At 31.9% G+C, this 16,722-nt stretch overlaps 1 protein-coding gene and 2 non-coding genes across 3 annotated transcripts; 2 read left to right on the top strand and 1 right to left on the bottom strand.

The window, feature by feature from the left end:
• Positions 10,891–10,963, top strand: TRNAK-UUU. The gene has a single exon. It is a non-coding gene; the product is annotated as a tRNA-Lys (tRNA).
• On the top strand, positions 11,876–11,948 carry TRNAK-UUU. The gene has a single exon. It is a non-coding gene; the product is annotated as a tRNA-Lys (tRNA).
• LOC105157961 (dCTP pyrophosphatase 1-like) lies at positions 12,843–14,428 on the bottom strand. The gene is made up of 2 exons (XM_011074520.2): positions 14,229–14,428; positions 12,843–13,241 (listed from the first exon to the last, which is right to left on the bottom strand). The coding sequence occupies exons 1-2, from the start codon at positions 14,361–14,363 to the stop codon at positions 13,005–13,007; spliced, it is 372 nt and encodes a 123-aa protein (XP_011072822.1). The 5' UTR covers positions 14,364–14,428; the 3' UTR covers positions 12,843–13,004.

The following is a 16,722-nucleotide window of genomic DNA, read 5'->3' as shown; positions in this document are numbered from 1 at the left end:
CTACAGGGATATAAGTAAATTGATATTTATTTTTTCATAAGGGGATAATTTGCTCATTTACAATATCACAAGGGGGTTGCTTGCATTTCTTTTATTATATTATCTGTTTCCAAAGTTGGCCAAAAAATAAAATCAAATGACCCAATAATGACAGTTTATTCTTGTGAAGATGTGTCGCATGTCCTAATAGTTCCAGATGAAAATTTGATACTCAATTTTGATCCTCTAAAATAACACAAGAATTGGGTCATGTTTGGGAATCTTGCACTAAAAGCTAGCCAAGAAAAGTTGTGGCCACGTACAAAAGAATTGGGGGGCTTGAGACCTTTGGTGAACCATCTTTTTCACTTTATAAAGGCTACTAATTAATTAACGTGCATGGAGTGCGACCCCTCTTTGATGTTGTCTTCTCCAAGTTGGAATTAGAGTTGGTGCTACCAACTTTGATTTTATCCCCAAAAATGATTATATATTTATATATCAATGTATTAATTAAAGTATCAACATCCACTAAATATTACTTTTGATAATTACTGATTGTTATGGTTAAAAATGAAAAAAAATATGACAAATATTAATTAACTACGACTTAATAATAGCTATTAGCCGTTGTTTCTGCAGGTGAGGACAAAACATTAGTCAAAACTAAAAACCATAGGAAATCATGTCTTTGTTATAGTTAATTACCATGAAAATATCCATTAATCGTGATTAAATTTAATTTTTTGCATCGATTTTATTTGGCTGTGGCGGCTACAATTGATTTATCATGACTTTTAAGCAGTGGTCGTAAGGGAATAATTTTTTTTAATGTTCTTAGCAACAATATAAATTCCACAGAAAATAGTGGATTCGTTGCTAATATACATTAGTAACAAATGCTTAAGTACACTTTTGATCCCGTAACTTAATTAGTTCATTTGGCGTTTTCATGCTTTAACTTTCTAATGTAGCATTCTGGTTCTGTATTTATTTTTAAAATTTTCATGATTTTAGTTTTTTTTTTTTTTTTTTTTTTTTTTTTTTTTTTTTTTTTTTTTTTTTTTTTTTTTTTTTTTTTTTTTTTTTTTTTTTTTTTTTTTTTTTTTTTTTTTTTTTTTTTTTTTTTTTTTTTTTTTTTTTTTTTGCCGTCTGAATAATGTATCAATCTTACTTGACATTTTAAAAATTAGAGTTATTGTTTCTATTGGCTCTTTTTACCAGTATTTTTATTCTTTAACTTCTAAAGTAATATTTTAGTCCTGCTTCTTTTTACTTTTTGTGATTGCAGTCCAATATATTATTCTCGTCGAAGTTCACTGTTCTCACTGATAAAGATAATAATTATATTACGACAAATTTATTGCCACTTAATATATATTTTTAATAACAAACTTTAAAATTTGTGATTTGATATTTTTATTACTAATATTGTATTTTTTTGTAGTGTATCACAATTTTCATTTTTTGTGGAGTTTGAATAGATTTGTAGTTATAGAATTTTGAGATTTAACCGATTAATTTCCGTACTTTAATTAAAGATATATATATATATATATATATATATAATAAATACATATAATATTATTCTTATATAACGATTATTTTCGCTCTATTGGTAGAGCCATAGCTAGTTTGCAAATTACCTCACCATAGTACTTTGATCCTAAGTCATGTCATAGCTGTAAATTGATGAATTTCCAAAGGTGGGAGTGTCTTAAAGTCATTGATTTCTCAATTTGCACGCAAAATAACATTTCATTTATGGAAATTCAGACCAAGTCTAAGTAAAAGGGTATTTGGCTATGTCACGTCTTCAATCAATACTTATATATTGTTTATCTTATTAGTTCCTAATTCTTGTGGGCAGGTATCACAATTACCCTTCCTTTGGCACAACGTCCTCGTCACTGTACGCCATAGCTCATGATCGATCATCAAGCATTAGGATTCTAGAGGTGCGCTTCCACCAATGTAGTTTACAAGTTCAAGAGGTGGCTCCCGCACGTGTAACACTTTCTCCTGCATAGCACTTAGTTCCAACTCTGCTCAGCAATCGACCATGACCAAAGCCAACTAGTCCGTTGGATGAGATTCCAAACCCACTAAGTACATCTTTAAATTTGAATATGAACAACTCGTTAAAAATAGATATCCAATAAAGGCACTTGAATTCTTTGGCTAATGCTTATATGTTATTTATCTTATTAGTTCATAATATAAACGGGAAGGGTACCATAGGGTGAACTCTTCAAATTATAATAATGACTGAAATTTCATCAATTTATTACAAATTAAAATTATTAAGTAGATATTTTTTATTTGCGGGGAAAAACACTGATCATCTGAAGGGTAAAAATAAAATACAAACAAGATTTCAAGTGTTTTCGTCTATTGAATGATGATATTAAGAAACTTAAAAGATCTTATTATAAAAAAAATGAGTCAGCTTGCTTTTTTTTTTTTAAAAAAAAAAAAAAAGGGTTATAAATCCTATAAACATCTCAAAATATTATAAGCTTTTCAAAAAAAAAAATACTAAATAATTCTATAGAACTTATAATTAATTAAACTTTGAAAAATCTTATAAAATATTTCGAAAAACTTACAAACTGAGCTAAAACCCTCTAGATTTATATATATGTGGTTTCTCTAAATTGCTTGATCTGTATATAATATATTCACGAGAATTAATTGACAGTCTCAATATTCTCCCAAATTAGCAAAATTCTCAATTTATATTCTTCAAAAATTATTTAAAACAACAAATATACTGTTCATTATTCAGTACACTAAAATAATTAAAAATCAACCAAAAACAATTACAACTGTGGAAAAAGATAAATACGGGAAACCCATCAATTATAACGTCTTAAGGCATATAAGACTTACCATTTTTTATGACTTTATTGGAATGGGAATATATTGAACAATATTCCGACGTATATTTTCTATTATTAAGAAAAAAAATAGATCGTATTATGTGATGTATATTGGTAAAAAATATTAACCTGCAAGGGTAATAAAGTAATTTAACACATATGAAGCACATGTTAAACAAATGCAACCCACCATACAATATAACTTCCAATACTATTATAAATAGCGAAAATATTATTTTTTTTAACCCAACCACTATTCATTTATAGTGACAACTTTCTTACTAAAAAATCGTATTTTTCACCTGGTGCGCAGTTGTGCCGTAGGTAAACTTTCCAGTTTTATGCTTTTGTAAAAACCCCAACCACATCATTATGATATATAACTAAAAGATTATTTAAGTGATGATTTATTTAAATTAACTGTACGTGTGATTAATGTAATTTGATTGTAGTTTGCTTTGATTCTTGGTTGTCATGAGTAGCTAAAGCTATATAATCACATCTACTCAGAGGATGTTAATTAAACTTGACTTGGCTGTAAATTAATACATATATAATTAAATGTGATCATCAATCTATGATATGATGATCATGCCAATTAAGAAAATGACAAACTAATCCTTCTCCTTTGATTACATGCAAACACAACCCCTGCATTCAATTATATGCATCTTTCTATATTTGAATATGCCTGTTTTAATATTAATGTTTCAGAATTTTTATTTTGAACATTTTTCCAGATTAGTTATGTGTAGATATTTAATTTTTTTTTTGAATCAGTTACATAAATCATTATGTCATATATAATTTCAGTTTTTAATGATTATAACAACTAATATATCAATTAATTATCAATATGCAATAAATAATTTATAATCAAGAATAATAATTACGGGTAGAATTCAGATTTTAAAGGTTTTTTGTCACACTTTCGTGTCACATACTGATGTCACATTTACACGTATATTTATATGTGTGGTCCTACTTTTAACTTATAACTTAATCTAATTTTAAGAAGAACACATGTCATGACTCATTGATGTAACACCAATATATATCAGATGAACGTGGCATAGAAGATCATACCAATATACAATGTCGTGTAGAAATTCACATCCTTAGTCAAGCTAGCAGTTAGAGGCTGTTTTGGCTAAAGTTTTTTAAAGCATCTTATAAGCTCCAATATTTTATAAACTTATAAGATGTTGGATCTTATTCTAAAAATAAATGTCTAAAAGTATTTCGAGCAAATTATATATTATAGCTTATAAGATGTTAGGGTGTTTGGTATAATAAGGTCTTTTTTTATTGATAAAGTTAATGGATAATTACACTCTTCTCCATGAGGTTTCGTGTAATTAAATGTAGAACCCCTATAGTTTTGAAAATTACGTCTAGTATCCTAAGATTTGCTTCTGTTTAACAAATAAGTCTATTGGTTAGTCAAAGTTGATAGAATTTGTTGATACTAAAAAAACATTGAATGCAAATCGATATAGGCCAAATAAGTTTTTTGTAGCTAAACCATCTTTATAACTGTGAAGATATACGTCATTACATGCATTAACGTGTGATGATGTATAAGAATAATTTGATTATAAAAAGATGGGATAATTACACTCTCCTCCCCTGAGGTTTAATCTAATTATACATAGACTTCATGTGGTTGAAAAATTATATCTAGTATCCCTGAGGTTTGCTTCCATATAACAAATAAGTCCTTTTGAGTCACAATTCATAGAATTTGATGATATTAATAAAAAAAAATTGGTTCAAAATCTAATTGACATATTGTAGGTCAAATAAATCTTTTTATGATTACATTATCCTTATACATATTCACACATTAATGCATGTGAGGAGGTATAACTTCACCGTTATAAGGGTAGTTTAGTTACAAAAGATTTATTTTTGACATGCAATAGATCAATAATAAATCAATCGAGCATAAATATCGATTTTAATTCATTTCTTTTATTAATATTGACAAATTTAGTGAATTTTGATTAATGGAGGAACATATTCGTTAGACGGAAGGAAGCCTTAGTGGTAATATATGTAACTTTTCAAACCACAAGGGTCTACGTGCAATTATACAAAATTTTAAGGGAGGAAAGTATAATTATCCTAAGAAGATCTAACCTGCAATAAATTAGAATATGTCAATCGAGGATAAATATAGGTTTTAATCCCGCTTTTTTGTTAATATTATCAAATTCGATGAATGTTGATTAATAGAGGGACATATTTTATTAGACGAAAGCAAATCTCAGGGGTATTATGCAATTTTTCAAACCACAGAGTGTCTACTTGTAATTACACTAAACCTGAGGAGAGACCATTGTAATAATCCCTAAAATTAATGACCAATAAAGACATAATACCATTAGAATCAAATAAAATATTATTTATATTTAAATATTTTAAAAATACTTTCATAAATAGTATACATTAGTTTAACTACAAATAAAAGTTTAATAGTAATAAAAGTATCGAATTATTACCTAAGATTTTGAATAAGAATAATATATATATACATTCATACTAGTAGAATATTAACATAGATATATAATTGATATTTTTTAATTAACGCAATGCCTATTTTTAGTCGTATTATTTATAATACGACTATAATATCAACAACAACCTTATTTTTGTTTCACTATAATTAATAATTTATTATGCAATAACGAAGTATTTTTTTTTTCAAATGCAAGAAAAATTAAATAGAAGTAAAGTTCTTTAAAATCTCATGCTTGTGCGTGTGCGCTCAAGCATGAGTGAGTGAGAGATAGAGTATAAACGATGATCTTTTTGTTTTATAATATATTAATCTTATAGAGCTTCTAAAATATAATAACAAAAAGGTAATTTTATTTTTAAAATTTTATAAAATTCAGAACATCTTATTTCGAAATTTTATAAGCTTTTCAATTTTTTTTTTCTGCCAAACAATGTTTTGGAGCTTAACTTTCAAATATTCTATAAGATGTTTTGAGCACCTAATTATAAGTTTTGCCAACCCTTTTAATAATTAATCATGTCCGTAATCGAAATTAATGATTAATTTATGGCTTCCAACAAAACAAAAAAAAAATAAAATAAAAGAAGAGGTACGTACAAGAGATTTTAATTGAATTAAATAAAATAAAAGTAGGAATAGATGGAAAGGCAAAAATGATGATGATGGATTTGTGGGATTGGGTGCACTCCAAGTGAAGGGGCCATCATAATTATAATATATTGCTGTTTCTCTTTGCTAGCTTTTAGTTAACTGCGCTCATGTCTACTTATATTTCCTTCCCTGCTTTCTTCTGTTGCTACATCATCATTTTGTCTTAACTCAGTCAACTAAAAGAGGCATAAATGAGAAATATGAAATAATTACACTCTCCTTCTCTAAAATTTGGTATAATTATACGTAAACTCTCTGTGATTTGAAAAATTATATTTAGTATTATTGATATTTGCTTTCTTTTAACAAATCGGTGATTTTGTTAGTCAAAATTCACCGAATTTGAAAATATTAATAAAAAAACCAGAATAAAAATCAATATATGCTACTGATTGACTTATTTATGATTTATTACAGGTCAATAAACCTTTTTATAATCATTTTACCCTTAAAACTGTGAAAAATATACCTCCTCTCTCACATTAATATGTGAAGATTAATTATAAAAGTAATTTGGTCATAATATGTGAAGATATACCAAGTTCAATTTTTTTTTTGTTTTTATTTTCAAACACTTCTTATTTCCAATATAACTAAACTTACAACTTCATTTATAATTTATTTCCTCTATCAAAGTAATTAAAAGTTATTGCAAACGTCCCCATAATTATATAAATGCACGAGCTCGATTTCTTCTTTATTTTTTCATAAAGGTTGTTACACAAGATTCAAGTTGGATTATCGTCTAGCACATCTTACTTTTGTGAGGGAGTAGTACTCTTTATTTATGCTTTTGTGATTTATTGTAAGGGAGTAGTACTCTTTATTTATACTTTTGTGATTTATTATAAGGGAGTAGTACTCCTCGTTTACGCTTTGGGCGAATAATTATAAGGGAGTAGAACTCCCGATTTTACAATTTTTTTTAGAAATGATAGAGAATCAGTACTTCGTGCTGTAAATTTGCTCACCTTTTGATCTTAATAAAGAAGAGTCAGGGACTCTGAAAAGCTCCCAACCCTTGGGTGGTTTCAATTAAAAGAAAAAAAAAAACTCATGTACAACACAAAAATCTTGTGTAATGTCAGATGATATATATATGTAGTTGAGTAAATTCATTAATTTATATATTATATTAAAATTTCATTAGATTTTGTATCATTATTATTTTGAACTTCCAAGACAAACCAAATTGATGGTGGGGTTTGGTCAAATTAAAACTTGTGAACGATCTTTTCGTGGGTAGAGGACCACTTTTTGGGTCTTGGAGGTACTTACAAATCTCTATATGCTGCACAAACAATCATGGGATGTTTGGGCATGTTGGCTTGTACCTTTTTAGGGTTTAGGTACATGGGGAAAAAGTAGGCAAGACTGATCATATAGAGGGATATTGTACATATTTCGTTCGACAATGAGAGATGTTTTGTTACGAGATTATTTTGTTGATGTCAATTTTCAAAAATTAATTGATCGAAATTGTTTGATTAAGATTATTATTATTATTATTATTTGCTTGGAACGAATCCAAATATGTATTTTAATGTATTTATTTTTATGAAGATATACATTAATTAATGAAATAATATTTATTCTTTATACACGTATTGAGTGTGCCCTTATTGTTAATACTAATGATACGCACGTTCTATGTGTAGGTATATTCTTAAAATTATTTAAAATAAAGTACTTATATAATTTTTTTATTATTCAATTTCTAAAGAAAGAGAAAATACTTAAAAATATTACAAAAGATATTGATGCAGCATTAATTATGTATGCAGTGCATGCCTTTTTGAGTGTGACTGCAAGGAAAATCAAATTAAGTCCACTTGCCGCAAGAACATTCTTGGTTCGCAATTTTGACTATATGGGTATGACTCCATGTCCACTGTGGCGTCTTGTAACAACTGAGGCGGACTGTTGGAACTGATGGTATTTGGTGACGGTATGCTCAACAGAATTTTGATACGAACGTGTGACATCTTATGTGCTAAAATAAATTTTGAAAAAAAGGGTATTGGTGGATTAAAGTACTATAAATTTAGAAGTAGAACAATAAAAATAAAAGATTTTAGAGTTTAAAAAGTATAAAAGAACTATTAAGATAATGAACTTAGAAGAATAAAATAAAAACTATATGCCATGCATTATTAAAAAACATAACGAAAAAGGTCCAACAGGCCCGGCTTGGCTTGGTCCAACAAGCCCGGCCCAGACCAGATCCAAGATCAGGTGGTCTTGGACTACTAGGTTGGGCTGGTACCAGATATTGATTCCTACGATCGGCCCAATATCAGTTGAGTCCCAAGCGGCCTGGGAGAACCATCCCATTATTTATTGGTTCAATCCAAGTCTTGCATTGGGTTAGCCTAGTCCGACTCACTGTGCATCTTAAGTTGGTGTTGTTCTTGTTGCTTTGAGAGTATTCTTGAAAGCAGGGATTGGTGGAAGTGGGATATATCCCTACACATGAAATATGAACTCAAAAGGGTGTGTTCATTAATAATAACAACAACAACAACAAATAATTTAACTAATAAATCTGACAAAATAATTTAAACAATAGAACATGGGGGACCACATGCTTCAAAATCCAACACAAATCGGATAAAATATTTAAAAGATAATACAAATATTATGAAAAGAAAGCAAGAGCAAGTGCGTCCCTACACTGTTATTCCCTCCATCACAACATTGAAGCACTCAACCCCAATATCACTATCATACACACAATAAAGACTGTATTTAACAACAAAACACACACACACACACACAAAATCGACAAGTGTTGTTTACAAACAACTTAAAAACATACTCAACATTAAATTTTAAACTGCATGCTATAAACAACAAAAAATTAAAAAGGCATACCGTATTCTGGGGGAGGGGGGGCCATCAATCTTAATGGATTTGGGGTAATGAGGATTAGGGTTCGCGTAACAGAGGAAATGGGGAAATGATAGGACTTGATTTTTTTTTTATTCCTTTTTTTTTTGGAAATGACACGACTTAGTTTTATTTTCCCACATGGCATGCCTATTCAACTTCAATGACATCTGTCATTATAAGTAGATTGTACAATTAGATAAGTGGTTGGACAATTCAGCAAAAATTTGCCACGTTTGTAATTTTCGGCAATTTTAAAAATCGTCAGAAAATTTGCGAAAAAAAATACTAAATCGAATTTAATTTTATCATTTTAAAAATTTACTGAACTAATTAATTAATGAGCATGCTTACAGAACTAAATATGACTGGGGATAAAAATTAAAGACGAAAAAGATAATTTTCCCAGCTAAATGTGCAAGTAGTTCATGGACATAATATAAGTTCATGGCGTGGGTTCGAGTTTGTGGGTGGGAATTAATGTTATATTGGTAGATGATGTCTCCGATCCCTTAAACCGTGTGCGGCCACTCTCAAGCTCTACTGAGTGTGGCTCGTTTGGGCCTGTTTCGATAGGTGGCCCATTTTGGGTCTTAATCTGCCTTAGTGGGCTTTCCCCGGAAAGGCCCTTTACCTGCGGAACCCATATCACTACAATAGCAGCAAACTCTCTTTTAGTTTGTGTTGCTGTATTCACATTGTAAATCTTTTCTATTTTTTTTTTTTTATAATGGTAAATTCATTAAGTAAAGAAAAAATATAGAATGTACAAATCAAATGGCAATTTAAGTTGGCCATGGTATCCGTCATACTCTATACAAAACGATAGTACTAATACTATGAAATAATTTAGCACTAAGTATACGAAATCTAAACTCATCAACACATTGTAAATCTTTATGTTCTTGAGCAGGGTTTAACTCTCATTACCACTAATTTAGCAAGGCTTACGGAAATTCAGAAGTATGATTTAGCAAAGGCTCTTTGTTCAAGCCTCTGTTATCCCCTTATCTTTTGGTATTGATTGGTAAAATATATGTTTCTCTCGTTGCATCGTGATGTAGTCGAGGTTTTTTAGCTAAAGGATAAAATCGGGATTTTACCACGACGCAATTGCACACCAGGTGAAATGCAATTTCCGCAAAATGTGTAATTTTCAAGAGAATAGTGTCTTGTTAATGAATAGTAACTTGGATTAAAAAAATAGTATTTTGGTATTTATAGTGGTATGGAAAATTATATGGTATGATGGCTTCTATTTGCTTAAGGTGTGTCTCCTACATATCCAATTATTTTTTTACCCTTACAATTTTATATATATATTTTACTAATGTATATCATACAGCTCCCACTCTCGGATGGAATATGCACTTGCTGGTGTAATATTTTGTGCGAGAGTAAACATCAAAGAAGACTAACTACAAGTAATAAATGGGAGTGGGTGGGTGGTTGGGGGCTATTAATTGCAACCCATCCACATACTTATATTTTTTTCCTTGCATTTGCCTTCATTCCATTTGCATCTCTATTTCCAAACTTCTCTCCACCATGGCTAACAAAGGTAATTCCCTTAGTTAAATTTTGCTTTTCTTTTCATTTGGTGCATTTGCTTTGTATTTTACTTTGTGAAAAATGTGGGGTGGAGAGGGTGATTGTGAGAGTGACCGACGGACAACGGCATTTCCAACGGAGGGGAGAGCGCGACGAAGGTGCGGGGAGGCGCGAGGTGAAACTTCGAGCCGGGAAGGGACGCCCCGTCGCTTGGTCGAGGCGCGGCCTCGAGGAGGGGGGTGAGGCCCCGCCTCCAGCTCGGCGTGGGCCACCACATGATATTAAATTTATTTTTCTAGGGGGAATGGCCCACCAAAGTAGCTTGCTGCCTGGGTCTTCGAGCGTCGCCATGCGTTGCACTACTGCGCGGGCCTGGCGCACCCCACTATAAGAAAATAAGTAAGGAAAGCTAAAGCCGTCTTAGCTCAGTTGGTAGAGCGCATGGCTTTTAACCATGTGGTCGTGGGTTCAATTCCCACAGACGGCGTCAATGATGTAGTTGAGGTTTTTGCTAAAGGATAAAATCGGGATTTTACCACGACGCAATTGCACATAGGTGAAATGCAATTTCCGCAAACTGTAATTTTTAAGAGAATGGTGTTTTGTCAATGAATAGTAACTTGGATTAAAAAAATAGTATTTTGGTATTTATAGTGGTATGAAAAATTATATGGTATGATGGCTTCTATTTGCTTAAGGTGTGTCTCCTACATATCCAATTACTTTTTTACCCTTACAATTTTATATATGTTTGTTACTAATGTATATCATACAGTCCCCCACTCTCGGATGGAATATGCCTCTCGGATGGAATATGCACTTGCTGGTGTAATATTTTGTGCGAGAGTAAACATTAAAGAAGACTAACTACAAGTAATAAATGGGAGTGGGTGGGTGGTTGGGGGCTATTAATTGCAACCCATCAACATACTTATATTTTTTTCCTTGCATTTGCCTTCATTCCATTTGCATCTCTATTTCCAAACTTCTTGCCACCATGGCTAACAAAGGTAATTCCCTTAGTTAAATTTTGCTTCTCTTTTCATTTGGTGCATTTGCTTTGTATTTTACTTTGTGAAAAATGTGGGGTGGAGAGGGTGATTGTGAGAGTGACCGACGGACAACGGCATTTCCAACGGAGGGGAGAGCGCGACAAAGGTGGGGGGAGGCGCGAGGTGACACTTCGAGCCGAGGGGGACGCCCCGCCGTCAGCTCGAGGCGGGGCCTCGGGGTGGGGGGGGCGTGGGCCATCGGCCCACATGATATTAAATTTATTTTTCTAGGGGGAATGGCCCGCCAAAGCAGCTTGCTGCCTGGGTCTTCGAGCGTCGCCCATGCATTGCACTACTGCGCGGGCCTGGCGCACCCCACTATAAGAAAATAAGTAAGGAAAGCTAAAGCCGTCTTAGCTCAGTTGGTAGAGCGCATGGCTTTTAACCATGTGGTCGTGGGTTCGATTCCCACAGACGGCGTCAATAATGTAGTTGAGGTTTTTTTGCTAAAGGATAAAATCGGGATTTTACCACGACGCAATTGCACACCAGGTGAAATGCAATTTTCGCAAACTGTGTAATTTTCAAGAGAATGGTGTCTTGTCATTGAATAGTAACTTGGATTAAAAAAATAGTATTTTGGTATTTATAATTTTCAAGAGAATGGTGTCTTGTCATTGAATAGTAACTTGGATTAAAAAAATAGTATTTTGGTATTTATAGTGGTATGGAAAATTATATGGTATGATGGGTTTTATTTGCTTAAGGCGTGTCTCCTACATATCCAATTACTTTTTTACCCTTACAATTTTATATATATTTTTTACTAATGTATATCACATCATCTGTAGAAAATCTCAATGATTGCCCACAATTTTTATTTTAGAAATCCAGCTACGTGTCAATCATCTAATTATTGCAAGAGAATTATGTTTAAGCAGCTACCAATTATATGGTACTTGTCCTATATTTTATATTTTTTCAGTAAATATAAATTTAATTAAGTAAAAAGAGTACAGAGATACAATACACATGTTTGAAAGCTAGACATCCGCTCGACATTGTCCTATATTTTAGGTGGTGAAAAATGATGAATAAAAAAATTTAAAAATACCCTCAGAACAAAAAAGGTTGAATTTGTTTGAAAAAAACAGTAAATAAATAAAAGTATTACAGATTTTTTACATTTATTTTTTTAATAAATTTCGACATACAAAGGCATTTTGTATCTTTTTTAAAAGTACGAGATGGTTTCAAGCCTTTTTTTTCGGGGTTTATTTAAGTGGTTCTTGTATTTGTTAAGTATTTCAGAACACGTTAATTGCATTTCATGTGTGTATTTTTATTTCATTAATCATTTTACCAATGATTAAATTTGGCACAATCATATAATCAATCACTTTACTCAAAAGAGAAACAAATTCTGCAATTTATCCCAAAAAAAAAACAACTCGCTAAGTACTATTACATGTGAAATAGGACGCTCTTGAGCACACACACAGCACACATCAAAATTATGAACACTCCACGAAATTTCTAAGTAGTGGAAGTAGGGTTGAGGACAGGGTATTTCTGAGCATTTTTAAGTATTTTAGTGAGAGCAGCTTGGCCAAGATCAAGGCCACACACATCAGCCAGCTGAACAAGGTAGAGTAGAACATCAGACAACTCTTCTTCCAGATGTTCCTTATCATCCCGACTCCAGTTTGGCAGTCCTTTCTCCACTTCCCCTTTCCATTGGAATATCTCTGATAATTCCCCTACTTCTCCCACCTGTCCTCCATATCATCCCATTCATCATTATTCAAATCAAATTAAACACACACATATTCATGTTAATCCGTGAAATTATATTTTTAATCCCGTTGGATAGGAGTTGAACACTTTTAATTTTGGTTTATGAAATTTTTAAAATGGTCCCAAAATTAAAAAAATTCAATATATTTAGTCCTATAAATCCTTAAAAATATAGGACTAAAAGTGTCGAGTCTTTTTAATTTTGAGATGATTCTGAAAATCCTGTAAAGTAGAGGACTAAATGCGCCGAGTTTTTCAATTTTCTAGTACCGCAAGTGCAGACATGCTTTATTAATGTAATTCAGAATTGAAATTTGCATTCTATATATTTTGCAAGTTGAAGGCATATTTTGCCAAATATTTGAAAATTGACTGAAAAACCATACATGCAAGTAACGTCATACTCAAATTTAATCTGGCACATGACTTGCATACATGTCAATTTTTTTATAAAGTTACAACTTTTTAGCAAATTGTATTTTAAAATCGTAAAATTTATAAAAATAATGAACCTTGCAAGTTCGATTTCTTAAAGGATCAAAATACGGAATGATTACAGGATCAAAATTGCAATAGAGCAGGTAAAAGAAATGAACTCGGTTTTCTCAGTTCAATACTTCACTCTAATTAAGTTAGTGTTTCATCTTATATTTCACACAATATTCTCTTAAATAAAGAAAGGGGTTTTTGTAATAATTTAAATTAAAGGTTTATTAGTTTCATTCAAAATAAGCCTAAAAATATAGTTTTTTTATTCACTCGCAAACACATATCTTATACACATGGTTCTTCCGAATCATCTACTGCAAAAATAGTATTGTTGCATAAAATCTACAATAAAAAATCTGAACTGGGATTTGTTTATATAAATTAAAATACCAGTTTCAAATTAAAAAAATAATAATAACTCAGGATTGAAAGTGTTTCTCCTCTTATGAACATAAGAATTGTCAAAGAACTTACCAGAGCAAGAAGTAAGTTCCTAGGACTGTGGTATTGATCCCAACCCCTAACCCTAGCAAACTCAGCAAGTCTATCCCTGAGTTCTTGCAGTGAAACATCCTTAACCTTCTTACTACACTCACGGTAGTTCTCCATCGATCAAAACCCTGTCTAAATTATTAGCAAAGTGGTATTGTATGTTTCACTCCCCTCCCAATTCTTGTTCTTCTCTACTTATAGACAGAAAACCTATCCTCCTCTGCTTCTTTTTCCGGTTCAAATCACTTAGTGGAGGGCCCTTTTGTTCCCACTCTTCTTGTCATGTATTGGTAGGAACAATCTTTGTTGCTATAATTCCATCCATGACTTGATAATCACTCTCACCTGTCTGTTTGCAATTCTCTATATATTGAAAATGTTACATTGTTCATAATGGCATGATCATGCTGTATATGTATATTTCACATGTTTTTGTAGAAATGTGTTTGACGATCTCAACTACAAGAAAAAATGATGTTGGAGAGTAATCATATTTGAAGTAATAATATTGAAATTATTCATAGTGGGATTTGTCTATATATTTAGAGTTGCCGCTATTAATTTTAATTAGGGTTATATACACTTTATCGTCTTCAACTATTCTTTAATTAGTAACATTCACCCGTTGTTAGAACTAGATATTTGGACAAGATAATCCTCATATATTATACAAACGTATATTTATATATAGTACAAAGATTATCGTTTAAAATTTCCATATTGATCTTTCTTAATTAGAAAAAATATATTTTTAATTATAATAAAGAAAAACATAATTTTAGTTTTTTTAAATACTAAAAAAGAAATAGTTAATGGAGTATTATAAAAAGACTAAATGCATTTTGAGTCTTGTAACTTAGGTCATTTGGCGTTTTCGTCCTTTAACTTTCTAGACTAGTATTTTTGTCATGCATCTTTTTAATTTTTGCAATCTCACCCCCCCCTCCCCCCATTTTTTTTGCTAAAGTTTACTTCCACCAGTGAAAGGGGTAAATTCTGGTGAAAAAATAGACTGAAATTGCAAAAATTAGAAAAATACAAGACCAAAATACCTTCCTAGAAAGTCAAAGGACAGAAATGCTAGCAAACATGAGCGAATAAAAACAATAGCCCTGGCCAATTTTTGAAAAGGTCTCGTGAGATGCACATGCATTTTCCAACGAGAAGGGTGAACTCCGACAGAAAAAAGGACTGAAATTAATCCGTACCAGAGTCTTTGCGCAATTCTAAGATCAATTAAGGGAAGAGTAACCTGCAAATAAGGATTAGTACCATAATGTATAAGTTAGTAATTTATTTGATTGAATAAATAAACTCGAAACATTGTGAGAAAATGGTGGAACATGATGAAAAAGTGCTAAAAGTGGTATGGAGTGCAAAAATATATTGGAAGATAGTTGAAAAGAGAGCATTGAGTGTGCGAGTATAGAAGACTTCTCCCTCAAATGACTGCACAAGGGTTTCTATTTATAGGCAGTAGTAGAGCAGTATCTAAGAGGTAGTTAAGGCAAATCATATATCTTTGTAAATGTAACCGCGTTAGCTAACTAACAAATGAATCAAATTGAGATTTAGACTTATCTAGACCAAGATATTACTTTTTGAAGAAGTCTTGTCCAGTCAAATAGAGAATATGGGAATTCGTTCACCTGTTGCTTGACAAGTTGACTTCTACAATTATGTGGAATTAGTTATAGATTTTTTTGTATGGTGTGTCTTATAATGTTGTAGGTATATACACTGGGTCATTCTGCTGGGCTGGGCTCATTTCGGCCTGCCAAGGTAGTGAGAATAAGCAAGCTATGGGTTTGATACATTACAAGTTGGCCAGTAGGGTCAGGATTGCTGGGCTATTCGGTGCTGGTACACCTCATTAACTTTGGGCTTGAAAGAAAAAAAACTATTTGAGGCGGCATATCACTCCCCCCCACTCCAAGAGTAAGAAGAAATATTACCATAAATCATTTACTGGAAAAAGAATTTTTTCGTTCGTGCTGGTTCAATAAGGAAAATTCTATAGAGCTACCTAGGCTTGTTTTGCTATGCTGGCGAACAGGAGTCATGCTTGAAATAACCACTTCGTACACGCATGCAAATTTGATGGAATATGTGCCTATCTGGAAAAGGTAAGTGATAATCACTCTAAATAAGGGGATAGGACAGACTTTGCAGGTGCAAGAAGAGCATGTGCTCGCTGATTGACGAAGAGGTGACACGTAGGAGAGAGAGGAAGTTAATAGCCTACACGTCTGCCTGGAACATAACATCTTGTAGCAAGATCAGGTGAGGAAAGATCTAATTCAAAATTTTCTAGAGACCCAATAAGGAAGGGATATGCTAGAAGCTCTATGGATGAGCCATATGGTGAGGTACAAGAGGTCTCTGGAATTCAGAATTTGTTGGCTCACCACGCCCTGAAGTTAAACTATCACGAGTTTAAACTTATGCGCAATAGTTCTCAGTCGTAGGCTACCCT

Source organism: Sesamum indicum, linkage group LG3 (assembly GCF_000512975.1).
Source record: "Sesamum indicum cultivar Zhongzhi No. 13 linkage group LG3, S_indicum_v1.0, whole genome shotgun sequence".
NCBI classification, from domain to species: domain Eukaryota; kingdom Viridiplantae; phylum Streptophyta; class Magnoliopsida; order Lamiales; family Pedaliaceae; genus Sesamum; species Sesamum indicum.
Note: the sequence above shows the minus strand (reverse complement) of the source record. Positions and strands in the feature narration are given on the sequence as shown.

Excerpts from the sequence above, each read along its gene's own strand:
- LOC105157961 (XM_011074520.2), bottom strand. The coding sequence starts at position 14,363 with ATGGAGAACTACCGTGAGTGTAGTAAGAAGGTTAAGGATGTTTCACTG. Across the intron at positions 13,242-14,228 it reads GGAACTTACTTCTTGCTCTG|GTGGGAGAAGTAGGGGAATT; the intron begins GTAAGTTCTTTG and ends TATGGAGGACAG.